Consider the following 27,294-nt stretch of genomic DNA (forward strand, 5'->3'; position numbering starts at 1 on the left):
TGCTTTGGAATAACCAAAGTCGGAGTTGCATCTTCTCGAGTCGGAGTTGCGAAGATGACAAGAGGTGTATTTTGCTTGACTTCCTTCATGAAAGCCCTTGCACCTATAAACAAGGATTTGTTTCTAGATATTGTCTTGGCAGATTCCACCTTCAAGGAGTTTGTTAAAAATGTCACTTTCCGTAACTTCCAATCTATCAATGGATTATATCTATCAAGCCAAGATAGTCCCAAAATGATAGGACATGAAAGGGTCTTGATAACATTAAACACAATATTGCTCTCATGGTTTTCAAGACGTACCTTCAATGATTTAGTTTCATGGATAACATTGCCTGAAGACAATGGTCGTCCGTCTATGACTTCTACATGGACAGGCTTAAGTTTCTTTACAAGAGAAATATTGTAAAGCTTGGCAAACTCTTCATCTATAAAGTAAGCGGATGCACCCGAGTCTAATAAAGCATCGACTTGTAGTTCTTGAATACCCAGATATAAAGGTACCATAAAACAATCTGAAGGTTGAGCTGAGAGAAAGGGACCTTGATTAATTTTGGATGTTGAGATGTCCACCCGCACGGTCCCTATTGTGGCTGGGCGTCCTTGTTTTCCTGCATGCTTGTACTCCTGAGTCTTGTTATTTGAGGCTTCTGTTTCTTCCGACAATCTACAGCTTTATGGCCCACTTCTCCATAGTATAAACACAAGTTTTGTTCAAACCGTCGCTTCCTTTCCTCAGCTGTGAGGGGTTTGAAACGTACCGCATCAATTTGCATGGGTTCAGGATCTGTGGAGTGATTCTCTGGACCTTTTGAAATTGTAGCAAATGCTCCATCATTTCTCCAGCCTGATCGTCTTTCTTGTCGTAATTCAAAGAGGCGATTGTCACAAATAATTGCCGGAGATATAAGTTCTTCTAAAGTATCCGCCTTAGGCATGGTGATCAATAAGTTCTTGACATCATCTCTCAATCCATATCGAAATCGTGTCATGACACCTTATCATTCCAATCAAGATCACATGTAAGCTGTTGAAATTCTGCAGCATAGATTGCAGCAGAACGTGATCCTTGTCGCAGATTTTGTATCTTTCTTTCAGCCACTCTTTCTCGATCGCTTTCCCCAAACACAGCAGTAAGTCTCTCTATGAAAGCCTCTAGGTCGTACAATATTGGAGAATCCTTCTCCAATAGTAGAGCAAACCAAGAGCGAGCATTTCTTGATAGAAGAGTACCTATGAAAGCAACCTGGGTAAATCCATTCGGATAACGAGAAGGGTATAGGCGTAGGTAAAGCCGTACTTGTTGCACAAAACCTCGGAAGTTGGCTCTTGTTCCGTCAAACTTGTCTGGCATACTCGCTTTTGGTTCTTTCGTACTAATCCTTGAAGTATCCATAGGGGTCGTATGTGACACATGTCTTGCTTCTCTCAGTCGAATAATCTATTGTTGTAGGCTATGAATTTCACGTCTAGCTTCTTCGGTCACTAGATCAATTTGAGGTTCTTTACTTGGATTGCGAAGAAATGCAATCTCCTTTCGTACACTATTCATAAGAGCTTGAAGATCTGCAAGAGTTGCCACTCTATTATCTACTTGTGGAGATGCACTGTCTATGACCTGGTCTACTTCCATATTTAGAGAATAGATGGATTAAAATTTTGAGAGAAGAAGAAATTGCTAAGTCTCTTGGAGAAAATTGTAGCACTACTTGTCACTAAAACCTACTCGGAGAAAAGAAAAAAAAAACACTAAACGATTTCAGTTTTAGAAGAGGGTAATCCGCAACCTCTAAAAATGCCTCAATGCTTTCGAGAAGAGGGGTAATCCGCACTCTATCAAGAAGGCAAAGCTCTGAAATCGATGTTAACAGTCTTTTTTACTAGCTATGCTAAACAAAAAGAAGAAATTAATATCAGTCCAAGAGAGGGTAATCCGCAACCCTTAGAACGCTCAAGTATTTCCAAAAAAAGGGGTAGTCCACTCTCTGCCTCAAAGAACTAAGCTCTGATATTGTGATTGAAAAAATGTCAGTTTGGAGGAAGGTAATCCGCAACCCCTAAAGCGCTAGAATACCTTCAAGAAGAGGGGTAATCCGCTCTCAAACAAGAAGGATTCAGCTCTGATATTATGATAAAGGCAGTCTCGACAAACTGTCACGGACCAAAAATACAAACAAGAAATCTAAACAAGAAGTTCAAGAAGAAATGACAAGAACTAGATTATCAGATGAGTACAAGAGCAACGCCAAGAGAATTGAGCTAGAGCTTCAAGAGATGTGTTGTCGAGACTGAAGAACTCTTCAGCCTCGACTCCTATATATACTACTAGCCTATGGTTCTAAGGAAGCGCATCAAGAAGCTTCCCAAAAACTATGAAGCTTCTTGAGCAACTACCCAAGAGCTAGGAAGCTTCTCAAGTAACTTCCTAGAATCTAGTAGAATATTCTAAGAATCTTCTAGAGCCTTCTAAAGAAATCTTTACGAAATCTTCAAAGAATCTTTAGGAAATCTTTAAAGAATATCCTAAGAGAATATTCAAGGAATCTTCTGGAAGTTTCTAGAAACTTCTTTCTAGAAGGTTCTAGAAACTTGTCTCTAGAAAGGTCTAAGGACTATGTCCCTAACAATATGTTAGTACTCGTCAATTGGAATATGCAAGAAGAACTATAATGAGTTGTGAAGATGAATCGATATATGCTATGGAATCCCTAGCGAGGTTCTTTAGGCTCTGGAAAGATGTTGTACAAGTTAATGACCTTAAGAAAGAAAAAAGGAGCCAGATGAGTGCTGAGGGAATACGAAAGTATGCAGCAATATTAGAGGACTATGAGGAGCATGAAGAAGCCATGGATTGGTTTTTGACTTCTGCTAACATGGGCAGTGGTGATGCTATGGACTACGTAGCATGACATCTAATGTATAAGAATATAGATGAAGCGAAGTTATAGGCAGCTAGAGGGGTAAGCTTAGGAAGTGTTTCATGCAAAATATTGCTTGCAATAATATAAGAAAAGGAAGGAGACACAGAAGTAGCACTTAATCGTCTTCGAGAATTATCAAGTGTAGCAAATGCAGAAGCTTTACTGTTCTTGGGCATGTTATCTGAGGGCGATGATCGCAATAGGTATTTGGAACGCTCTGTATACTTAGGGTCTACGGATGCATACTTACAATTGTCATTATATTATGAATCTGTAGGTGACATGAGCAAGTTTAAGTATTGGTATAGTATGTACTTTATGTACAAGACAAGAGAGCTTGAACAGATGTTTGAGCCACACATTCCTGAAAAGGATATTATAAGGGTTATGTATTCCATCGTGCAAAGTAGCACTGGAGATGATAGATGTATACACGATATGATGCGTTGTATACTAGAAGAAGAAAGAGTGATACGAGACCTTTACACATGGCTTGAAAGTGCAAAGAGCAAGGAAATACTAATATCAAAAGCTTGTAATAACTTAGTGGCGAAGTACCCTTGGATCTTGAGTGGATTAGGTCTTGACCTTGATACTTTTTCGGCTTGTTAGAGATACAAGGCTAGAAAATGGATCTTGCTACTCTTGCAGAGATTGCCTCTACAGCTGTCGCCTTGGTGATGGCTCCAGGTCAGCTTATTGACCTTTGCAACAACATACCGAGCAGGGTGAAGACAATAGCAAGCGGGTACGACAATGAGGTAAGCACTATATTAGTGTTGAAGAGTACAATTACAACTATGTCTAGTGACTTTTGTCACAGAGATAGGCCCACTCACTATGAGAATGAAGCACTCAGTGGCTTATATGTAGTTATACGTAAGAAACTACAGACATTACAACTAAAGCTTAACAAAGATACGCGCATGAAGCGCTTAGTTGTCATTGATAAGAGGAGGAGAAGTATTGGTGAATTAAAAGAATACTATCAGATATTGGTGAATCTCCGCTCAGTGCATTATATGAAGGATGATATGTCTAACAGAGAGTCTACTTTGTACAACGGCCTTAGAAACGTGTCCAATGCACAGAATAATGTCCGCTACAAAACTAAGAGCGACTTGGCAAACGATGGTGTGTACGAGGACAATAAAAATTTTACAGTTCCAAATGATAGTGCGATTATAATACATAACAATATACAATGCATGGTTGAGTACATAGAACCTGGATCTAGCTCAAAAGAAAAGAAAGATAGGTTCTTGAGGCACGTAGCTGTCGTAATAGCACTAAGAGACATGAGTTGTAACTATATTGTCAAGCCCTGGAAGATTATAGAACCTAAGAAAGGCTTCTATCTCCTTAGCAAGACTGCTCTTAGTCATAGACTAAGAGATATAATTGGCTCTGATGTGGTAAAGAAGAGCATACCCATTACAATCGACATAACTCGTGTTATAAATGAGATCCATATCTGTGGTATAGCTCACAAAAATATAAATAGTTCCTCCATTCTCGCTGATGCTAATGGCAATGTTGGACTATCACGTTTCATTGGCTCTAGAATAATGAGTGTTGAGCGTAGTGATAACTCATATGAGCAAGGTAGTGCAATTACTAAAAGGATGACACTGTTGTATCAACCACCTGAAAGAAGAGGGCAGCACCCGTCAAGTTATAGTTTGTCTTGTGATATATACTCTCTAGGTGTATTACTACTTGAGATAGATCATGGTAAGTGTCTGCTTGATGATAATACTACTAATAGTGGAGACGAAGTATTTGAAGCAATACAGTTATCCGGTGATGGCTTACTAGGAGTCGCACGAAAGTGTATGCAGAGAGGTGCTACTGAAAGACCAAGCACCTTCGATATCATAGGAATACTGGAGGATATGCAGTACCAACACTAAAGAAAAGACGTGTAAGAACTTGTTACATGTACTACTTACATACAAGCTCTTAACTAAGCACTGTCGCAGCAACAGTATGTTTTTCTGGTCCAGGGACTAGAAAGCAACATCTTTTTCCATCGAACATACAAGTAGTACCATAACCTGCATAAGTTAAAAAAACTTTTTTTTTGTTATCTATATCAAAGATAATCCTTGAATCTGATCTACAGTATCTATGGTGTACGAGTTCTTAACTAGATATTGTCGTAGAGACGATATATCTTTTACTTTCATTGTTGGAAACATATCCTTTGACCAGTACTTGTAAGTATCGTACAGCTCTTTTATAGCAACTATACTCTTGTTGCTCTTCTCAACATTAGCGCTCAAGAACTATCCAAAGATATCATTAGACACACGGATTGTCTCAGTGCAGTCCTTACCTTCATTAGGTTCTTCAAGACCATAAGTTAGATATTGCTTGTACTCTTCTATCACTAATCTCATGAATACATGAGCAAGCAAAGGAATCTTATTAGAGAAGTTAATATCTTTTAAGTGCGTTGTAAGAGGATCATGAGATGGTTCTATCTTGTCAACAAACGTTGATATGAATGGCATTACTCTAACTCTACTCCACACAGCTTTGTCGAACGTACTCATCTGTGGGATCCTGTTGGCAATGAGTACAAACTTTGCTGTCTGAGGTATAACAGCTCCTTCTTCATACAATTCTCTAATATAGAGACTATCATTTCCTGTAAGCTCTTTCATAACACCAAGGTTGAGTTTGTCACCTTCATCAGGCTCTTGAACGAGAGCTATAAGTCTTCTTTTAAGCATTGCTAGCTTAGGAGTGGCTGCTGACGATTGTACTCTCTTTCCCATAAGCAATGATGTTAGCATCTTTATTGCATAGTCTCCAAACGCTCGTTCAACTAGAGAGACCATAACAGTCTTTCCGTTGTCTCCAAACACTGACCATATGGAGAATATCTTATTTGTGTTTCATCCTTCTAAACATGATGAGATGAACCTCATAAAGTATCTCCTTATGTCCTCGTTAGGGAACACCTTTGATAGGAGATCAAGAACCTCATTAGTTGCTTCTGAGTTATAATCGAGTGGTACAAATGGGATTCTAGTTGACAATGTAATATAGTCATCTGGTTCCATCCTTCTGAACCTGTCTTCTGTAAAGTCGTACACACCACCTTTCATACCTATCATGTCTCTTCGAGAGTTCAACAACTCTTCAAAGTCCTCTTTGTATAACATTCCTGCACAAGTATACATTATCTTCCTTCTATTGTCAGATGATTGTATAAAATCTATTATCTTGGTAGCAGGTTTGATAGTCTCTATGTAGGACTCGCATACATCTGCTATGAACCTGTACATTCCCACGAGAATCTCTTTCATCATTGATGCTTTGGAGCTCTTTAGAGCCCAATTCCTAGTGTCGAAAAAATATAGAGTTACCTTGTCAAAGTTGGAACATACAAACTTATCATTGTATATTACACAAAATATCTTTGAAGTGATAAGCTCAGGATTCTTAGGACATACACATATTAAGTCCCTTACAATTTCCTTTTTTCTACCTTTTGAGCATCGTATACTGTAGATGTCACAAGGCCATGTAGGTGATATCTTTGCATACACGTCTTTCTTACCTCTCTCTTCAAGTTCTATGGTCTATGTGGAACAAGCTTCTACCATCGTACTATAATGCTTGCTCTTGCTACAGCTTAGACCAAGATATTGTACAGCATCATCTGCATCATCACAAGGGAAGTAGAACACTGCTTCTTCAACAATACAAGATTTGTCGGTTGAGAATACAACACTAGAGCTATTGGAAGTAATAGTTGTTAATGAAGATATCAGCTTGTAGTCTGTAGGTATTGTTGGGAAGAAGTAGACATAGGTGTTCTCTTCTGATGTTTTAAAGGCTACACACATCCTGTGCACATCTTCTACAATATACTTTCCATTGTAGGCGTCGAGAAATTGTAACATTGGGTCCTTAAATTGACCTTGGGAAAGCCCAGAAAGCTTTACAAAGATTGATGCCATCGTGCTGGCGCTGCAGTATCACATACGAATGCAACTGAAAGGATATCACTTCCGTGGTTGCTAGACATTATCATCTATGCATTGCAACATCAAGCACTTGTCAAGATGAGCAAGATGTATAAAGAAAAGATGTTCTACAACACAATAAAAATAGGTCCATTAAGTAATATCTTAATAGACAAAGATAGATGTATAGTTCAACGAGTAGATGATGATGATAGAAGGTACTTTGCTTTTTTTGAAAGTTGGGAGTACTTCTTATTATGGTACAAAACACTGCTTCCTAGTGAGAGGAAGTTCTCAGAAGTCATAAGAGAAGGTCCTCAGAAGTTCAGACTTGACATAGATTGTCCTGCTGATAGGTGGAATGTAGAAACAAATATTTTTATAGAACATATAACTTCTATTCTAGACAAAGTATTAAGAAAAAGAATAGATGTTCTTGTGTACCAAAGCGTTGATAGTAGCAACACAAAAGTATCCTTTCACGTTGTTGTTTCGAACTTGTACTTTGCCTCATCACAACAGTGCTTAGCAGTTGCTTATGCTGTATGTAGTGCAACACACTTTGGTGAATTTATAGATATGGGAATTTACAAAAGTTTACAGTGCTTTAGACTGGAATCTTCTCAGTAGGATGAGGTTCGAGAGAAGCAATATAAGCTATCAGTCTTCCAGACTCGTCGACTAATTGCTTCCAATTGCCTCTATACGAATCCTGCTCATGAAAGCTAATCCCATCCTGAGAACAAACTAAGAATATGAATGACTCGCTATCAAAGCAGTACATTGTGTCTCTGGTCAGCTTGATAGTAGTAGCTTCTCCCATCTCAGTGCTTATCTCTGAGAGTAGTGCATAGAGAAGCCGTTTGGTTGCTCTAGGACGATACATCGTACCCTTGGTGTTCGTAAAACATAATACTATGTTCTTAGCAGCATCTTTATCCAACTGTACAAAGAGCTCCATGATACAATATTTGAGAGATGGTGTCAATCTTGCTTCATCTGGCTTGAGCAGAATACAAATAGCATTGATTGCGTCGTATGACAAGATGTAGGTAAGGACGTCTTTCATGTTTGCCTTATCTTCATCAACCCCTCTGGTATCTCCTATTCCAGGAGTATCTATTATCCTTAGTATTCCTCCATCTTCTATTGGAAATGGGTAAGACTTACAGTTTTGCGTACACGATTGACCCGTTATTCTGTCATTACTACCCTCGTTTGCATCATCGTCTCCAACTATAACCTCTCTCTCATCGTAATCGTCAGTGGTTATGGATATTTTGGAGTATATTAGGCTTGCCAATTTGTTATCAAGCACCTCATCGAGTGTGTCAAAAGTCAGATAGTTAGCAAGAGCATTGATGAAGGTCGACTTACCAACACCAGTTGGTCCCAATAGAAGTATGTTGACATTGGGGCTAACATGCTCCCGAGGTACCTCGTGATTGTCCAGGCATTTGCTAGACATGACAAACTCGTCTCCGTGGAACCTGTTATTACATTTGAACGAGTACGAGTCCGATGGAGCTGATCCGCACTCACAGTAGTAATAACCATTAAAATCATCATAGATGATAGATAAGCATCTATGACAATGCCATTCTATAGCAGTCACCATGCAATCACCACGCATTTTTAGAACTACCTCCTTTATGTTGAATGTGAAGAAACAAACTTTAAAAAAGAAGCAGCTTGCAAGAGACCTCAAAGTGCATGAAAGTAAATCTTCATCAAGTGAAAGGAGATATCTTATGAAAGAAAGAAAACAACTTGATAAATAATATAAAAATCATATTTTTCTTTAAATAAATAAAGAATATATTAATATATTATTCTTTACTAATATATTAAGTTTATGTGATGTAATGAAGTCCACCGATGCTATGAAATAGAAAAAAACCATAAAAAAAGAATACAAATCACTCATGGATAATAGAACATAGAAATTGATTCAACTTCTAACAAATTAATCTTCAATTGGTTGTAACTTGATATTTAGAACAAAAAAAAATGTATTAGATAATGTTGTAAAATATAAGGCTAGATTGGTAACTAAAAGATATTCATAAGTTATTGATATTGATTTTAATAAAATATTTATTTTTATAGAAAAATTTACGACCATTGAAATTATTATAGCAATTGAGGTAGCAATAGATTTGGAGATACATCAAATAGATGTAAAGACAACTTTTTTGAATGTAAATTTGAAAGAAGATATCTATTTGAATCAATCTTAAAGATTTATTGAAAAAAAAAATAATATCTTATTTTTAAGTTGAAAAAATCTTTATATGGATTCAATCATTAAAAGTATGATATCAACATATTTACATATTCTTTCTGAATGAAAGATTTGTAAGAAGTGAAACTGATCATTCTATACATGTCATGCAATTAAATTAATTCTTATTGATTATCATTTTCTATGTTGATGATTTAATCATCTTAACCACTACTTTGATGATAGATCGGTTGAAAGCAAAGTAAGAAAAAAATATGAAATAAGTGATTTGGAACAGCTTTACTATTATTTAAGAATAGAATTTATAACAGATTATGCTAATAAGACCATTACAATAAGCCAAAGCAAGTATATTAAAGAAGTGTTGATATAATTCAATATAAAGAAGTGTAAGCCTATTGAAATATCTTTAGATTCTAATTTGAAATTAATAAAGCTCATGAATGAAGAGTTTACTGAAATTGAAGGTCAAATATAAGATATTCCATATAATATAATTTTAGACTCATTAATGTATACAATGGTTGATATAAGGGTGGATCATGCATATAAAGTGAGTGTTGTAAGCTAATACATATCAAAGATTAGACCAATCCATTGAGCAACCATCAAAAAAATCATGAGGTACTTAAAAAAAACTTTGTATTTTAAATTATATGTTAGAAGTATAACATTACTTTGCATAGTTATTATGATGCGGATTGGATTAAAGATACAAATGTTAGAAGGTCAACAATGGAATATATTTTTTATTTTGGAGTTGGAATTATGTCATGGAATTATAAGAAACAATCAACAATTGTAAAATTCATAAGTAATGCAGAGTATATGGCAGCAAGCTATGGTACAATGGAAGCAATATGGCTAAAATGATTTTTTGAGGATATTGAAGTAGTCCAATTAGAGGCAACTCTAATGAAGTGTGACAATTAAGGATGTCTTGGTTTTGCAAAGAATTCAAAGTATCATTCAAAGATCAAGGACATTGACATTCAATATCACTTTATAAAAAAAAAAATTGAAATAGGAGCAATTGGCATGAAATATTGTACAATGAAAGATATACTTATTGATTTATTGACAAAAGCATTAATAAAGGATAGACATCACATATTAACAAAGGCATTAGAATTGAAAGTCTTTGATCAATACCAAAGAGAGAGTATTAAAATAAATAAATAAAAGTAAAAATAGAATAAATTATCTTATGACGGATATTATCTAAGATAAGTTGCTAATAGTCAAAGGATTGACTTTTGGTATATAAGAAGGGCAAGAGATAAGATAGATGAATAGGCAAAAGATCTTAAGGATATAAAGGATATGCTAAAGACATATTTTCATTGTAAATAAGATATCAATGGATAGTCTTAGTAGAATATTTGATGGATTTATTTATTAAAGGATGGAAGTTGTCTACTATAGTAAGAATGACTACCTATAAGTAACAAGTAATGGAAGTGAGATTATCTTACTCTACACTCACTTTGTATGCAACTTTGCTAATGCTATTTATTATAACTTCAAAGTTCTATTTCTTCAATAAAGATAATAAAAAAAAAATTATGAAAAAATAAGTCACAAGTTTTTCTTTTAAAAAATAAAATATTTTTTAAAACTTTATTTCAATAAATTTTTTTATTTTAAAAGTATAAAAATATTTTTATTCTATTCTATTTTTAGATTAATATTGGAATTAAATATTAAACTACCAAAAAAACCTTAATTATAGAATTATACTTTTCAATCAATTTAAGTCGTATTAAGGTCATATAGAGTGTAGCAATATCAATTGAAGATATAGCATTAATAATCCTCTAATAAAATCTTAATTCTATTACAAATAAAATTGAAATTTTGAAATTTCTTTATATTTGATCTTTTCTTTTATATTTATTATTTTTCAAGTTAAAAAAAATAATGTACATAGTTTTATTTTTATTTTAATGAATAGAAAAAATCATATAAATTTTTGATTGAAAATTTTAATCTTTTAAACATTTAGTTGCATGTAAAATATTAATAAATTTTAATTTACTAATCCATTGTTATTCTTTTAATAAAATTTGAATCCTAATTTTATAGAAAGAAATCAGAAGAAAATTGCTATACATGCTTTGTCAAAATAATCAAATTGTAAGTTGATGCATATATCAAACAATTTTTTTCGCTAAATGTTGTAAACTAGTTGACTTGTTAACTATTCTATAAAATATTCTTGATGTTATAATTTTTATTGTAAATAATTTAATACTAAAATAATAATTATACCTATTTATATTTGGATTTTTTTTTCAAATATTTATCACATATAATATATAAAATATTAACTAAAACTATATAATCACCAAAACGTGCATACATATATAATTTTTTAATAAATTTTAATTTTTTTTTGAGATTTATGTTTATTTTTATTTTTGTCTATAAATTCTTTAAAATTTTAAAAAAAATGGAATTTTAAATGAAAATAATCTGTTCATATTTATTTGTTTTCAGTTATTTATTGTATGTACAAAAAAATTAATTAATTAATTAATTAAAAAAATTGTATGCTTTCTCACAAATACATAGATCAAAGTTCTTTTAACAAATTAAGTTTTTCAAAAGGAATTTATTGCACTCTTACTTTGATTCAATCTGACTTTTTCTGCTTTATGTCATAAGCATATAAGAACATACAACTTAAATCACTTTTTAGAATAGATTATTACTTTTTACAACTCTCTAAAATTTTATGGATTATTTTCTATTAATTTTTGTAGATTTTTAGAATTTATAATATTTTTTAAAAATATATGTGATATTTTTATAGCTTTTATTATTTATAAATTATTTTTTGAAACTTTAAAAAAATGTATTCTTTATGTTTTTAGGACACTATAAATTAAGAACCACTATTTCTGAATATTTTATATTTAAATCATAGGTCTTAGAAACTTAATTATAGATAATTTAATTGTCCATCTTATTGCAATCCAAAAGATTACTTCTATTTCATCTTCAAGAAGCTAAAAATTAGTAAAAAGTTACATAGATTATTATAAAATATAAAATATGAACAGTTTGCAAAAAAAAATAAAAAATTATAGAAATAGAAGAAAGAAAAAATATCATAAATAAAACTACACTTTCAAATCTTGTGTCTATTTGCAATTTCCCAGCAAATAAATTTAGTTAAGATTTACTTTAAATTTTCATTTAACATGTACATCATCTAGTTTTTTAAAAAATATTGTTCTTAAAACTCTATTATAAGATAAATATTTTAAGTAGAAATTCTTTATTAATAATTATAGTTAAAAGATAACACAACAAGTTATATCAAATCCATAATTTTTCATTTATAGTTTACAAATACAACTTTAGAATATTTAATATATTATTATGAATATGCTATTAACAAATAAACTTAGGAACCATTGTCTAATCAATAGTTGGCAACAAAAACAATGGTTTCTAAAACTATTTGGTATATTGGTATATATTAATAATTCGTATATATTACCAACTATACTTTTATAAACCAAGATCATTGTATTTAAAAAAAAATAAACATATACATTATATACACAAATTTGATATATTAATTCTAAAAGATATTATTTTAAAAAGTCATACAAATAGAGAATTGTTTACACTACATCTCCAATTGATATTGCTACACCCCACATAATCTCATTAAGGATAACTAGCTAATAATATGACTCTTTCTTTTGCAAAAAAATCCTATATTTGCTTTAAGAAAGAGTTGTAGTTAAGAGGGAGACAATGAATATTTTACAAAAAAATAGGTTTATTTGTTGTTCTTTTAAAATAATAAAATATTTGCCACATAAATTGTTTAATTCAAATTTTATAGGATTTATTGCTCTTGTGTAAAAAAGAGATGAAATACTTTCATTTTACTAATACAAAGTATTGGAACCATCCAAGTTTATATATCTATCTATCTATATTCTTGTATCAAATCTTTTTTCTAACCTAACATCACATTCTTTGTATACATCTTCAAATGAGTTACTTCTTTATTTAAATATTTATATGTTATATGCCATAATCTAACACGTTTGATTTTTTTTTTATCACAAACCTTCTAGTCACTTACTTTTCTTTGTCTTTTTCTTTTTTTTTTATTTTCTTTTCTATTTCCTTTTCACTCTCTTTTGTTTGTGCAGACTCTTGCAACAGCTGTGCCTTTCCTTCCTCCTTGCAGTTAGGGTTTGTAATCTCAATTTTTGCTTTTATATTACCTTTTCGGGTGAATGAGCTTTTTGTTCTTCATGAATGATTTTTTTGTTTTTTGTTTTATTTCTTTTGTCTGTTTTTCACTTCTATTATGGGGGAGTTCAGTCGGCCCTGCAATGCAAAGCTGTGTGAAGCTCTCCCCTTCAAAGAGCTATTCCTCAAAAGTTTGCTCTCCAACTTTTTTATTTTCCCTAGAATTTGGGTTAGTCCAAGAAACATGGTTTTTCTTTGTTGAAAGTTGCCCCTGAGAATTGGGAAAAAAGGAAGCTTTTTCTTAGAATTACTCATCTTGAGTCTTGGAATTATTAAGTCGTTCTTTACTTTTTCTTTTCCTTTTTTTTATCAAAAGACAATTACAAGGGTTGAAATTTTCTAATTCATTTTAAGAGCTGGAAAAAAACACCAAAAAGTTTACAGACTGTTTAGTATTAACTTTTACTATTCTCATATATATATATATGTGAGATTCTCCTTCTTTGTTTTTTCTAACTTTAACATGCCAAGATTTACAAAAATAATGATTAAATTCAAAGTGAGTAAAATGTGATATATATATATATATATATAATCTATAATCTTATAAATGTACAATAGTTCAATAACAAAGGCGCTTTTTTCTTCATTATAGTAAGCTCAATACAATTGAATAAGTGCAATGAAGAATATAAAGAGCCTCCATCAAACAAGAGTGTCATTGGTTCCAATTCCTTGTATTCTGTTTGCATGTGTTTGTCTGTGTGTGTGAACAAAATATTTTAAAAATAATTGAAGTTGTGCAAGTGAATAAAACTAAGTTTTTGGGAAGCTTTTCTTATTTGATTGTAAGATATGCCAATCATCAAATCAGCATTCCGATGTTTAGACACTTTGCTCAAAGTTCTTAATGTGAAAATTTATCTATTTATATAATCATTTACTGGTCAAAGAACTTAAGCGCCAAAATATAATATAAGTACGTGTGTATTTTTTCACTCCACTTTTTATATTGTTACTGTTTAGAGACTTTTGTAAATTAATGGGTAAACGAATCAATGAATGAATAAATAAACCTAACGTGTAATTTCTTTAACACAATTCCAAGTTTCCAGAGATTATAAATGCATGGTTTGTCTAGAGAATTGGGTCTCAAATGATTGTTATGAAAAACAACAGGTATCATTTTACTTTAGGAGACTGTCTTTACAGGTTTTAAATGATTGAATTGTTCCCACGATTTGTCGATGAAGCCAGAGTTGGGCTGCATGCTACAGTCAACAGTGTGATGTTGGCCTCAGCGGTGATTGCGAATAAACAATCAGGTTAATGATTTCAAGGTGAGATATGGTGATAAGAAGCCAATTTATTTATTTATTTATGCAATACTGGTGGTAAGTTTCAAAGTAATGTATCTGCAAACTCAAAAGATTTGAATGAAGGATTCCTATCCTGGAAGCAAGCCTGAATGTTTGACCGCTGCTGCTGATTTTCTCATTCATTTCAACTGGGTGTTGTTGTTTACGGAGGAGGAGCTCAAACAAGGGCAACAACCCAGTGTGAGGTAAGAAACGAGTTCTGCAGCACGAAAATTTCCAATAAGAAAAAGAGCATAAGCAGGATCGTGCAAGTTCCTGCACTTGACTTCTGATGTAGAATAAGCTGCCAACCTTGAGGTACAGAGCTTCATGGAACTTTTATTCCAAAACATGAGAATAGACCCGGTAACATCACATGTACACGATCAGAGTGGATCCCTTTATCTATGTACCCCATCTGACCTATTTGGAGAAGCCTTCTCAAGAAACACAGGACGTCTCAATCAGCTAAATGTTCAAAGTACGAAGTATGACACATTCACAGCGCAACCCTTACTTGTGCAAATGTCATGCGCTGTCAGGATAAGAATCTAGGCTTGCTCATTCCATGCGCTTTGCTTTTGCTTTCTTGGATCGGTATTCTGCGATGCTGGCACCGACCTTGTTTTGCACATTTTTGGTGAAACCTGGATATGGCTCGTAGTGGAATATTGTATGCAACACCTGCATCACACGTGGGCTTTCTCATCAGTTACATTTGGGTATGTCTCTAAGATTCAAGACCCTGAAACATCAAGGATGAAACAGCAAGAGAACAGCGTCGATGTTTCAAGGCCTGCATTAGCATACTTCCTGATGCTTGGTAAAGACTAGAACCAAAGGCGCGACATTCAGATTCACTTTAAAATTGCAATTTTGTAAAGTTCATACATGCTTCAGGTTTGATGTTGTGACAAGGACAGAATATGTACCTCAAGCAAAACAAAGTAAGGTGCCATGAGGAATGCCTGAACAAGATTGTCTAACAGAGCAGGCGCACGCCCCTGTTAATTGTCACAAGATAGCACCAATCAAGAAATAAACGAACAGCAAAAACGCATAAAAATCAAACACTTGTTCTATTTAAGCAACAGCTGATTGTCTGCGTAAATATACAAGTGCATCAGCAAAGATGTGAATGCTTCAAGAAAAAGAAAAAGAAAAACTCTCTGTTTGCTCTATAACTCTCATCACAATTTAACCAGATCCTCAACAAATTGGTTCCACCAAGAGGATTGCACAACAATTGCTTGTGCGTCATCAATTTCAGATGTGATTAGGTGTTCAATAAACTTCAGATGAGTGTATAGATGATGAAAGAACTCTCCATCGCAGGGTCGATTTTTATAAATTAGCAACTCAAGAGAGGTTCCATTCGGACTACAAGAAAATTCCATGGCAGGGCTACAGAAGCCCATAGCAGTAGACTTTTTAGGTTCATGCTCAAGATCGGAGTGACGTACAGTGTAAGGTTTTGACAATCAATGAGAAGAACAACACTGACCTCAAAAACACCATGGCCGATGAATTGAGCTGACCAACACACAACCTGCGAGACTGCAATAATCTGCAAAACATGTGCCCAAAGAAGATTCGCAAGTTGTCAATCAACATACTCCGATCGTTGAAAAGACATTCCAATCATTTTTTCCCAATAAAAAAGAGGGTTGAAAGAAATGGGGTGGGGGGAATATACCCTCCAACCAGAAGCATAGGGAATGTGTTGTGCTACGGCGTTGGCGCCTATCCAGCACAAGATCATCAGGAAGGCTGCCAATGACCCCGACTTGGGCTCCAAGATTATGTAAAACCACGCATACACGGCCGTGAAGATGAAGCTGTAGTTGAGCACCATGTATTCATGGAAAGGCAGGGCGGCCATAACGGGCAACTGCGGCGCCAGGGGATTCGTGTACGCGAGCAGAGAGACGATGCCAAAAACGATGGGCCATACGAAGCAGACGTGGATGAGGATATTGACCTTATTGCTGTGGTACGCACCGTAAAATGCGAATTGCTTCTCCAAGTCAAGTAATCCACTGCTCCCCATGGCTCACAAAGCTGCGCTTGTTTCCAACTCCCACTTGATTCGTAAATGTCTTCGATTTCAACAAAAAAAAATAACCCCAGAAACCCAGAAACCTACGTAGCAAATTATCCTACTGTGCAGGATCCCAAGAACAGATTCGAAAGCTATGAAGCAACCTTACCTCACCGGAAAATGAAGTGATGCCACAAACAAGAGATGGGTGTAGAAAATATAAGCGCAAGTGAAAAGACACCAAGCCGAGTGCGAGTGTAAGAGGTGGAAAAAAACAAAACTATATACCTCCAGAAACCATCATCCCAAATCTTTCGGCTACAACACGCGAAGATGCTTGCGAGTAGAGAGCACCGACGCAGATACCACGAGGATCTGGAGAAACAAAAACAAACTCAACCTGCCCCAACGACGAATTGGAAAGGGACGGAATTGCTCATCGAAGTAGATAAGCTGACAAATCTGCGATGAACCTGCTGAAGTGGCACGTTACTTCTGATACACTTCCTCCGGGCTAGAAAAGGGGGAATGAATGGGGCCATGGCAATTTTGCTTCATGAATTGCTGTGCACGCAACAACGGACAAAAAATGATTGTATTGAAGCATATAATTGGTGGGATTTGTAACTGGGTATCGCAGTTTCACAACACATGAGAATCACAAGAACTGGTTTTGCAAAGAAAGTACCGGAATTTTGGAAGGGAACTTGTTGAGGTTTTTGGTCATGCACACATCTTTAGCAATTGTTTTACCCACACTGATGTGACTAATTTGAGATTGGAACAAAGTGTCATACATTACAAACGATTGTGACATATCATCTCTGAGATTACTAGTTTTAGCCCAAAAACCTATAACGCCAAATCAATGACAAATGAATAACATCCACGTGTGACAAGCGAGATCCTACTACAATGACAAGTTAGAATAGAAAAAAAAAACAGATTTTGATACTATTCGTAATATGGTTTATCACAAGTGCCATCAGACTGAGGGAACTCGGCGATCGTGAACAGAATGTGGATGTTTGAATCAATCCCAACGATTATTGCAAGAATAAATAATTCTAACTTCCGAGACTACAGCTGCAGAAGTATCAAAAAAATAAAAAAATAAAAAAAAGGGAGGAAGAGAGGTACATCTCTCACCCGAAAATTTATACTGCACTCCACTATTGACTAGCCACTAAATCTTAAAAGCATGAACGACAGCAGCTTGATATGAGACCTGCAGACTACTTTGATATTTCTTCTACACATTAGTATCGATGAACTCATACTCATGAGTGATAGTGATGGGCGTCTCTTTCGACACAGGGCGCTCCTCAGACCAAAGCTCAAGTGTCACAGAACCAGGGCCCCAACTAATCAGACATAATGCAACTTGATTGAGGTCGAATCTGTTGATTATTGCTAGCCCAGTCTCTGTGTCGTCCAGCCTCCACTCACCTAAGCATTCACATTAGAAACCAACCTTTCGATTAGAGAATAATTAACCATGTAAGAAAGGATACACCCCGTTGAAAATCATCCAAATTATGTGAAAGGATATGAATGACACATGACATGAACACAGTTTGAATAGGTGCTAACTCACCATTTGGTCTGTAGGTGCCCTCGTATGTGTGCTCTCCGAACTCCATGGTAGCTCGAAGCTCGTGGTGATCGCCATTAATATCAGTAAACTTAATCACAGAATCTAGAGGATTAACCAGCTTCATCAGTGGGTGAACTCGAAGACGCACTAGCCTTGAGAAGCCTCCTGAGCCGGCACCGACTGACCTTGCCTCAATTCTGGAGTTAATGCTCACAATATCAGGGTTGTTTTTCGCGACGAGAACATCTCGAGCCAAAATCAAACCACCACCGATGTCTCCTTCCAAGCTCACAAACTCTTGGCCATCCAGAGCTTGCATATCCCGCCTACACAGTGATCACTCCAGGTTTGAGTACTCCAATCCAACACATGATATAAATGACATCTCTTCTTGCATAGGATCATTAGTGGGTATTTAGAAATAGAAAGCGTTTCATATAATTCTTTCGAATTACGACTGGCATAACAGTGCTGCCATTTATTTCTTTGGACATGTATGGGGTCTGTTGCGGAGAGAGCTAGCTTACTTGACAACTTTATACTCCTCAGTGCAGCCTGCAGACCGGAACTCATTGCCACTATACTCTTCGTAACACCCAGACTCAAATCTTCCCTCCAACCACTCGTAGCCTGACGGTTTGTGTATCATGGAGATTATGCGGCCACCGATCCATGGTACCACCTTGACTGTAACATTGCCAGCTTGTAGGTCGATTGGCAGAAGCACAGCGCCAACTCCCTTGATGCTGTCGTGCTCCTCAAATACTACATCTAAGAGATTCTGTGACTTCTCTGCATATCACAGAAAAACAATTCGCCGTAAATTTAAGCAGACCACTCTACAAAGTAAGAAGGAGGTGCAACAGAAAATGATTGATCGTTAAAGTGCCGGATAACAAATAATTGGTTATGCTTTAAGGCAAGACATGAACCTCTTTCAGCAATATTAATTTTTCGATTGGACTGCACAAGCTCATTGATTTCAACTTTTGAGGGCAACTTGATCCTCAATTCCTCTCCATCTTTGCATTCGCCTTCAACCTCTGTTGTACTTCCAAGGAGGAGTCGCACATGCAATTTGCGATTGGGCCTTGTCCACTGACCTTCAGAATGAACAACTCTAACCACGACCTCATCACCGTCCTCCTTGAACTGCTGAGCTTCGTAGTGAGTAAGCAAATACTTCCCATGTTTGAAACCAAAGCTATCACCATCATCCTCATATAGCATGCCCTCCGCCTTTCCTGTGGAAATAACATGAAAGTTGCTTAGGAGAAGTTGAATGATAAAATGGAGTTCTGTAACAAGCATAATGGAGCTAAAAACAAACATAAGGATCACAAAATTATTAATCATCTTCGTATGTAGATTTACCTTCAGTATTAAGAGCAACTAGCAAGGTAATGGTGTCTGTGAGCTTGGCTTCACCAACATGCTGAATAACTGGTCCAGTTGGAACAATTGCTCCGCCCTTCAAGAACAAGAGTGGAAGTTCCTGCAACGAACAACAGAATCCAACAGGATCAAATACAATCTAATGAAACATTACGAAGCAAAATTCAAAGGAAAAGAAAATCCAAGCAGGACACGAACAATAAGACAGAATTACCGGATTGTCATCTCCAAAATGGAAGCGCTGCCAAATGCCTTTGGGAAGAACACCCTCCAGGTTTTCCTTTCGGTTCTTTGGAGTAAGACTGCCAAAACCAAAAAAGAATCAGCTGTCGCAAGTAAGCAATCTGCCATCACGAGACAATACACAGCTGCACTCCACTCAGCTCATGCGAATTCTTGCAAAACCCATGCCATAATGCCCTGACATTGACATAAGATAAGGAAGGGGATTTGAATGTCAACAAAACCCAAACAAATTACCTAACAGAAACGAGAATAGGCCCCAGCAAGAAAGCGTCGTCTCTTTTCCGCAGTGAAAGGTCGCTTGGATCTATCAAAAATGCAAAAAGTAATACAGCATCAACCATCAATCTTTATTTCTAGATGCAAATGAAATAGAGTACGAAAAGAGTCTGAAAAAAGATCCTCTGAGAGTATACCAGCAAAGAACAAGGGAGTCATTACTGGCAAGCCCTTCAAATGAGCCTGGTAGAACAGAGTGTAAAAGTGGGGCAGAAACCGATATCTCCTGTTGAGAGCAAATCTGCAAAGGTTCTCCACCTGTGAAAGAACGTGAACTAATGAGGGAGATTATTGACAAGTTTCATCCACTACACAAAAAAGTGTCCAGACATTGTTGCGATGCGAGGAATCAAATACAAGTCGACACTTGAATCGCTCTAATATATTTATGCTACCAAAAAACTTTTCTTGAGACTCACTTCTGGACCGAAGGACCACGGCTCTTGATCAATGGTTCCCTTCTCGGAGTGACCTCTAGCAAACGGCATCATTGAACCGATACCCATCCACCGAACAAACAACTTCGGAGTCGCATCTCCAGCAAATCCACCAATGTCAGGACCTGAAAATGGCTGCCCACTTAAGCCCTGCATACATCAAAATGACGGAGAATATCAAATATTAGTGAAGCTATGAAAGGAGAATAAATTTTTTTAGATTCTCTCATAAGGGAGTTTCTCGATGAGGGCACAAAACATGAACAACACATGTGAGATTCACGCACCAAGTTGAGGGCCATGGGAATGCTCATCCCCAAATGCTCCCAAGTTGCCAGGTTGTCACCCGTCCAGGTGGCAGCGAATCTTTGAGCACCAACAAAACCTGCTCGTGTCAACACAAATGGTCGCTTGTCTTTGTTGGCGAGCAACATCCCCTCATACGTTGCTTTCGCTTGAAACATACCGTAAACCTACGGAAAACATCTCGTCAGTGTCTATAACAAAAACAAATCAGGGTAGAATCTTCCACCACCATATCCTCGGTCTTATTGCAATCCATGAGATGATGAAGCTCAGACAAAGTCTCATTGAGGCGCGTGCTTACATTATGGTAGTATGAGTGGGGCTGAACACCTCCAACTTCCTCATCTCCTCGGTGAATATTAGTCTCTGGCATGGTTTTGGACACAGTCTGCACATGCGATTATTCTATCAATTCATAGGTATTCAACTTATAAGCCAGAGACAAATAAGAATACTAGAAAAGAAACACATGGACTTGTGAACAACACACTTTTCATAGATTTGCAACACACCTTGAACACTGCCGGCTCATTCATATCATTCCAGATGCCATCTACACCGTTGGCTACGAACTTCTTCACTAGCTTTGACCACCACTTACGGGTTTTCTCATTTGTAAAGTCGGGAAATGAGACTGGTCCAGGCCAACATTCGCCTGTGCGCGAACATAAAAGCAAACGTTAACATCTGAAGCAGAGGTGACGACACGGAAAGTACAGACGGATCTCTAGCTTGAATAGAAAAGATTCCCGTCTGCTTTTGCAAATCATAAACACCGCCATTGTTGATCATGCAAACGCCGAGATGTACCGGCATAAGGCTTCCCATTGGCAGATTGGATCCAGACGTCCTCTGCAGAACCAGTATCGTACGCTTCATACCCTTCCTCTACTTTGATTCCAGGGTCAAGCATCCAAATCCCCTTGAAACCAATATTGTGCAGCTCATTTGAAAGTCCGTTCGGATCTGGAAATACTTCCTGCATTTAGAGACCACAAGAAACACATGAACCAACTGACATTCTATGTCATGTAATTATTAGCAAATGCCAGCTAGCAGTCGATTAAGTTACGAATTACTAAGAAACGTCTGCTATCATAAAGATTACATTAATTCAAAATGCAAGTTTTCCTAACAGGAATTAGACCTTATCGAAGGTGAAGCACTTAAATCCGTCCATGTAATCGATGTCCATCCAGACAACATCACAGGGGATGTTCGTCTCCCGGAAGGTGTGTGCAATCTGAGTCACAATACCACAACACAACCAAGCTACCCATTAAAACCATTCTATGATAGTCTAATACCCACGTTTGTGTAGTGGACAAGAAAGCACAAAAAAGGGCTTCCACGACACAGTATTCTAAAGCTGAGAAAAGATAGCATTAAATCACCACCTTGAGAATTCTCAGCACGAACCTTCGATACTTTTTCTGCTGTTTCGTAACTCCATCTGCATTGCTGATATCCAAGAGCCCACTTTGGAGGCAATTGTATGGTGCCTGTAAACAATCAATAGCTCAGTATTATCTAAAAGTTGAATATATTGCGTAGAACACTTCAAAAGTAACCGGGAAAAAAATTGCAGTATGCAAAAGCTTGCAAATGGTTCGCAAAGGAAATGAGGCAAGTACCGGTTGCTTGAGCAAAAGCAACAATCAACGCTTCAGGGTTAGGGTATGGTCCAAACGTGATCAAGGGGTAAGGTGCTGCAGCTGCAATCCTGATAGTCGCCTCCTTCCTTAAGTCAATCTTCACCCCATCGAGAGGATGGTTAGCGATACAAAAGAAGTCAACAGTTGCTTGTAACATAGGTGCATCAGCTTACAGCTCAAACCTTTTCACAATTGAAAGTCAAGGAACAATAGTTCATTCTATTTTGCGTGTCTTTACGCATCAATCCGACCCTCACAATGTTGTCAGAAAGACTTCACTGCACATCAATGATTGCTCGATTCGCAGACTTCTAGGGAAAGTTTTAAAATTTTCCTGGAACAATATCCCAGATGAAGTTCTGCAGCGTGTTTTCTCAATCTCAGAAGCGATCGAGATGTCATACGGATTGCCCACTTTACCATACCGGAGAAATTAAACACATGTTCAAAAGCTGCCATTAGCATGGAACTTGTACTAAAAAAGCACCACAATTTAATTGTAGACAATGTGCTTATCGTCACAGAGACAACCCAGTAACATTGAAATTATGAAAGCTTACTTCACAACGCAGAGTTGTATCGGCAAGCACTCCAAAAGACTCCCCAGTTGCCAGCACGCAGAAAACCCACGGATGGGACTGATACAATGACGTCGTACTTTGGTTATAACCCCACGCATCAGTGTTCCAGGTATATATACGCTTCCCCGTGCGTTCCAACGATCCACCCACCTCTCCAGTGCCATAAAATGTGGTGTTGAGAGGCAGCTGCATGGCGCACAATTTGAGTATCACAACCTATTCATATTTCTTTGAACGTCTAAAGGTTCAACTCATGATGCTTCGAATCCTCTCGGTTATCACTAAACCAAACATTATTTTTTTTCTAATGCAGACACACATTACAATTCATTTCAATGAATTTTCCGAACGGACCATTGCTTCGGAAAGGATGTGAACCACAATTGCGGTTGGCCAAAGAAGGATGAAACAATAACCCTGCTAATTGGAAAGAGCTTTCTTACCAATAGCACTGCAACTTGCTGGCGGCCATCCATCTCAAACTGCGGGAGGAACACCGGAGACTTCCTCTCAAAGTTCGAGGCGTCAACTCGATCCTCTCGAAGCTTCGGATCTACCAAGGACATACACGGCGCAGCATTCTTCCATGCCACATCCGACGCATCGAACCGGAATATTGACTCCCCGACTATGGGCATCCATGCCATGTTTCCAACTGACAAGTGCCTGTCAGAGAGCGTGTTTTCAATCAACAGAGCGGCAGTCGTCAATATCGAGCTATGCCCAGCGATCCTCGCAGTGTACTCCGACAGCCTCTGCCCCGCACGTAAACCTGATCAATGTCTTAAAGCCAATGAGCTGAAAGAACACACCATGTATCAAATTTCTCTTCAATCGCCCAACATTGTCAGTCTGTGCTGCGAAACGGTAATACATGACTAGATTCCAAAGAATTAAACTTGCGTCGCATATTTTTCCGTTCGTAGATCAGAGTTTTACTAGAAACGGACTAATTGAAATGGACTGCCTTGCAAAGGAGATTTCCGGCTAAGATTGATTTCGGAATATAAAGCAACCGTGATTCTCTTTGACAATCCATACCAAGGTTAGCGTCAGGTTCTGTTTTTCTCTCAATCGTGTAGTCTCTCATAGAACGCTCGGCAGACGGCGCAACACCAAGGATGACACCAGCCAGAGACTTCCGAGCGGCTCTGCCAGCCGCATCATCCTGGTACGACACCGATGCGACGGCTTCACTCATCCTCCTTCCTTCTAGGAGAGTCATACTTCTTTCCTCAAGATCTTCCAGATCCTCAAGGTTTGCTTTCTCTACAGCATTCCCGAACAGGGGATGCTCCTTCCGCCCGTCCGACATTTTCGTGAGATTCAGTTTTTCTGGCAGATGGCCGTCCAGGTTGAAGCTATGACTCTTCTCCCCGACCAGAGACTAGCGAGTCTTATCAGTAATCTATGACTCCCAGCGAGACATGAGGGAAGAGCTACAATTTCATTTCAGAAAACTCGGAATGCGAGTGCGAAAGTGGGAGTAATCCAAGCACACACGGCCTTCCCCCAAATAAAGGCGGTAGCAAATATAGAACCAGGATAGGCTATGCGAGCTCCTAGAAAAACACAGAGCAACGGTTAAGATGTGATAAAAGGTGATCAGCGGAGTCACAAGGGTCCAGGACGAAGAGACGCATCTACTCCCAATCGTGACTCACTCAATGAGCGGCTCAATATGTTCTCAGTACGTATTACTTTGTGCAGCAATACCTTCGCGTGTTACTTTAACCCTGGCTCTCTCCTTCGGAATTTCAGTTCCCGAGAGGGATACTGATTGAACCAGGATACGATGTTTCACGTAAGGAAAAAATTATATATATATATATACGACACGAATGAATTAACCTTAACTGCGCTACTTCGCAGATGGAGAGCACCACAGTTTACCTCTTGAAAAAATCTTCTTCGTCCTCAAAATTGAAGACTGACACTCTGAAGGAAATGCGCGACTAATACAATGTCGGAGAAAATCGTTTCAGAGGAAATCGAAACGACAAACAACAAAAACAACTAACAGTGTAAGAATAAAGCTGCGTCTCCGCCATCTAAACAGACCAGGAACAGAAATCTAAAACTCGTACTCACTCCCCGTTATGACCGACTACGAACCGAACCTAATATTTCTCAATACGGAACTTAGACAGCATCGCGATGCAGTGCGTCAAATTAAGCACTCCCATGGAAAGCACTCACCGACGCCCCTTCTCCCACACCACCTCACCCACACCAATTCCGAAATCTAGATACAGGTACCACAGGTTGTGTGCAGAGTATGGATCCAACGAAATCAGGCAAGATCGGGAGAAAGAATTAATACCTGAGCCTCGAGCAAGAGTCCACTCTCCGCGAAACACAGAGAGAGGCACACAAAACTCAAGGTCACAGCTGCGAACAGACACCCGAGGTGACGAACGACGGCTGTGAATACAGAACCCGAAAACAGCAGACAGAAGAAGAAGAAGAATGGAGGACAAAGCATGGAGCGCAGGGGGTTAAGAAGGGGGAAGCTCAGAGAGAGCAGGATTGCTGCAAATCCAGCCTCAACGGCAAAAACCAGGAAATGCCATCAGAACAATGGGAAATCGTTCCTCTGTCCAGCTCTGTCTCGTCGTAAGCTGTCTGCGTGACTTCCCGGCGGCTCCTGCGGAACTACCCCGATGAGGATGAATTTCTGGAACATTCGTTCATCCACGGGCAGACCGGAACCCTTTCGGGCTGGGCAGCCTTGAATATTTTATGGGTTGGGCAAAAGCAGAAAGTTAAAAAGTAAAAAGTAAAAAGTTTTGTGTGCTTGTTGCAGTGCTGAAAGAATGTCAAGTGTGGGTCACAAGGGTGAGGTGATGCAAGAGGGCATTTTGTCCACATGAGAAAAAATGTTCTCATGTGGGCAAAGGTAAGAGTTTATGAAGAAGTAAAGCGATATGGCAAAATTGACCAATGTATTAGAGTTTGAATTTGCTGCCACTTTTGCCTTTGTGGCCATCTTATCAATTATATCTAATATTTATAGTGTTTGAGATGGAGAAGAAATAAACTGGCATTTGCACCAAGAGGTTTCTACTTTGGCTCAATGCCTATTTGCTATCTTTGGGTAGTGGATATACAAAGGAGAAGAGGTCAAGTGGTTATGCATTGTAAATAATAATCCATTTGGCAAAATTCATTTGTAGGTCTTTAATTTAGTTGTGTTTTGTGTTTTTTTTCTTTTTTTTAAGTTTCTTCATGGCATTATTTTTTATTTAGGCTTCTAGCTTAGATTGTAAATTAATTCATGTGTTTTTATTTTTTCCCAAAAAAAAGATAACATGGTTAGTGTCATGTTTTTAACATTATCAAGCATGGCTTAGAAATTATATAAGATGGTTTTTTTATGGCAAGAAATAAAAATAGAGACTTTCAAGTCTAAACTTAAGTGTTTTGATTGAACAATTTCAAGGTTTATATTATGCCCTATCATTGTATATAATTTTTTTTCAAAAGACATCAATTTATATGATTCTATTCAAACTATAAAACTGACTAACTACAAATTTATAAATAAATCAGATTAAATCAAGGGTTTGCAAAATAAGACTAAACATGTTCAAAGGTCATAAGGCATGAGATTGATTAAAGAAAATTACAATATAATTAGGTCATCTTAGACCTCACTATTATATTGTCTTCGACCCTTATAATATCACAAGATATTAAACTCTAGGTCATTTTAGACCTCACTATTATATTGTCTTAGACCCTTATAATATCACAAGATATTAAACCCAAAACCATGAGATAAGCAATTCTTAAAGTTACCATTGTACTAAAAGACCTTAGAATATGTACATATCAATATACACTAATATATAGTAGCAAGAAAGAAATTTTGTTATGATTTTATAAAATAATAAGTGTATATCTATGTAAACTTTAATAAAATAATAACAAAAATTAAAAAGTAAGTAAATATTTGCAAGAATTATTATCATACTTGCAGTTATTTTTAATACAAAAAGCCTTAAAGAAGTTAGATTACAAATTTAATTTGTAA

The 27,294-nt window shown here is 36.9% G+C and overlaps 3 protein-coding genes across 9 annotated transcripts; all 3 read right to left on the bottom strand.

Moving 5' to 3' along the window:
- Nucleotides 1–7,507: 7,507 nt before the first annotated feature.
- Nucleotides 7,508–8,533, bottom strand: LOC112293600 (uncharacterized). Its single transcript, XM_024543233.1, has one exon. The coding sequence runs from the start codon at nucleotides 8,531–8,533 to the stop codon at nucleotides 7,508–7,510; it is 1,026 nt and encodes a 341-aa protein (XP_024399001.1).
- Nucleotides 8,534–14,714: 6,181 nt separating this feature from the next.
- LOC112293667 (2-hydroxy-palmitic acid dioxygenase MPO1) lies at nucleotides 14,715–17,171 on the bottom strand. Of its 6 annotated transcripts, none has more exons than XM_024543358.3 (6): nucleotides 17,054–17,171; nucleotides 16,421–16,785; nucleotides 16,229–16,291; nucleotides 15,657–15,728; nucleotides 15,242–15,408; nucleotides 14,715–14,944 (listed from the first exon to the last, which is right to left on the bottom strand). In XM_024543358.3, exons 2-5 carry the CDS (start codon nucleotides 16,772–16,774, stop codon nucleotides 15,286–15,288), a joined length of 612 nt encoding a protein of 203 aa, XP_024399126.1. In that variant the 5' UTR covers nucleotides 16,775–16,785; nucleotides 17,054–17,171; the 3' UTR covers nucleotides 14,715–14,944; nucleotides 15,242–15,285. The 6 variants fall into 6 exon arrangements, with proteins under 6 accessions (XP_024399126.1, XP_090113096.1, XP_024399125.1 ...); XM_090256970.1 differs by having other exon boundaries at nucleotides 16,940–17,171; XM_024543357.3 differs by having other exon boundaries at nucleotides 16,935–17,171.
- A 523-nt stretch (nucleotides 17,172–17,694) lies between these two features.
- LOC112293666 (uncharacterized) lies at nucleotides 17,695–24,821 on the bottom strand. Of its 2 annotated transcripts, XM_024543350.3 has the most exons (19): nucleotides 24,300–24,821; nucleotides 23,702–24,030; nucleotides 23,238–23,444; nucleotides 22,657–22,774; nucleotides 22,442–22,524; nucleotides 22,170–22,265; nucleotides 21,833–22,001; nucleotides 21,535–21,677; nucleotides 21,324–21,410; nucleotides 21,004–21,189; nucleotides 20,699–20,866; nucleotides 20,417–20,537; nucleotides 20,238–20,307; nucleotides 19,972–20,059; nucleotides 19,737–19,857; nucleotides 19,295–19,606; nucleotides 18,890–19,154; nucleotides 18,363–18,688; nucleotides 17,695–18,214 (listed from the first exon to the last, which is right to left on the bottom strand). In XM_024543350.3, the coding sequence occupies exons 1-19, from the start codon at nucleotides 24,571–24,573 to the stop codon at nucleotides 18,018–18,020; spliced, it is 3,360 nt and encodes a 1,119-aa protein (XP_024399118.1). In that variant the 5' UTR covers nucleotides 24,574–24,821; the 3' UTR covers nucleotides 17,695–18,017. The 2 variants fall into 2 exon arrangements, with proteins under 2 accessions (XP_024399118.1, XP_090113095.1); XM_090256969.1 differs by lacking the exons at nucleotides 23,238–23,444; nucleotides 23,702–24,030; nucleotides 24,300–24,821 and adding an exon at nucleotides 22,860–23,002.
- Nucleotides 24,822–27,294: the final 2,473 nt, after the last annotated feature.

This window comes from Physcomitrium patens, chromosome 16, assembly GCF_059467195.1.
Source record: "Physcomitrium patens ecotype Gransden chromosome 16, ASM5946719v1, whole genome shotgun sequence".
NCBI classification, from domain to species: Eukaryota; Viridiplantae; Streptophyta; class Bryopsida; order Funariales; family Funariaceae; genus Physcomitrium; species Physcomitrium patens.

Coding starts and splice junctions, on each gene's coding strand:
- LOC112293600 (XM_024543233.1), bottom strand. CDS start 8,533: ATGCGTGGTGATTGCATGGTGACTGCTATAGAATGGCATTGTCATAGA.
- LOC112293667 (XM_024543358.3), bottom strand. CDS start 16,774: ATGGGGAGCAGTGGATTACTTGACTTGGAGAAGCAATTCGCATTTTAC. Junction 16,292..16,420: donor CCTATGCTTCTGGTTGGAGG/GTATATTCCCCC, acceptor CATGTTTTGCAG/ATTATTGCAGTCTCGCAGGT. Junction 15,409..15,656: donor CTTACTTTGTTTTGCTTGAG/GTACATATTCTG, acceptor CGTGTGATGCAG/GTGTTGCATACAATATTCCA.
- LOC112293666 (XM_024543350.3), bottom strand. CDS start 24,573: ATGTCGGACGGGCGGAAGGAGCATCCCCTGTTCGGGAATGCTGTAGAG. Junction 21,190..21,323: donor CCCACTCATACTACCATAAT/GTAAGCACGCGC, acceptor TGTTTTCCGTAG/GTTTACGGTATGTTTCAAGC. Junction 19,155..19,294: donor AATTAATATTGCTGAAAGAG/GTTCATGTCTTG, acceptor TGTGATATGCAG/AGAAGTCACAGAATCTCTTA.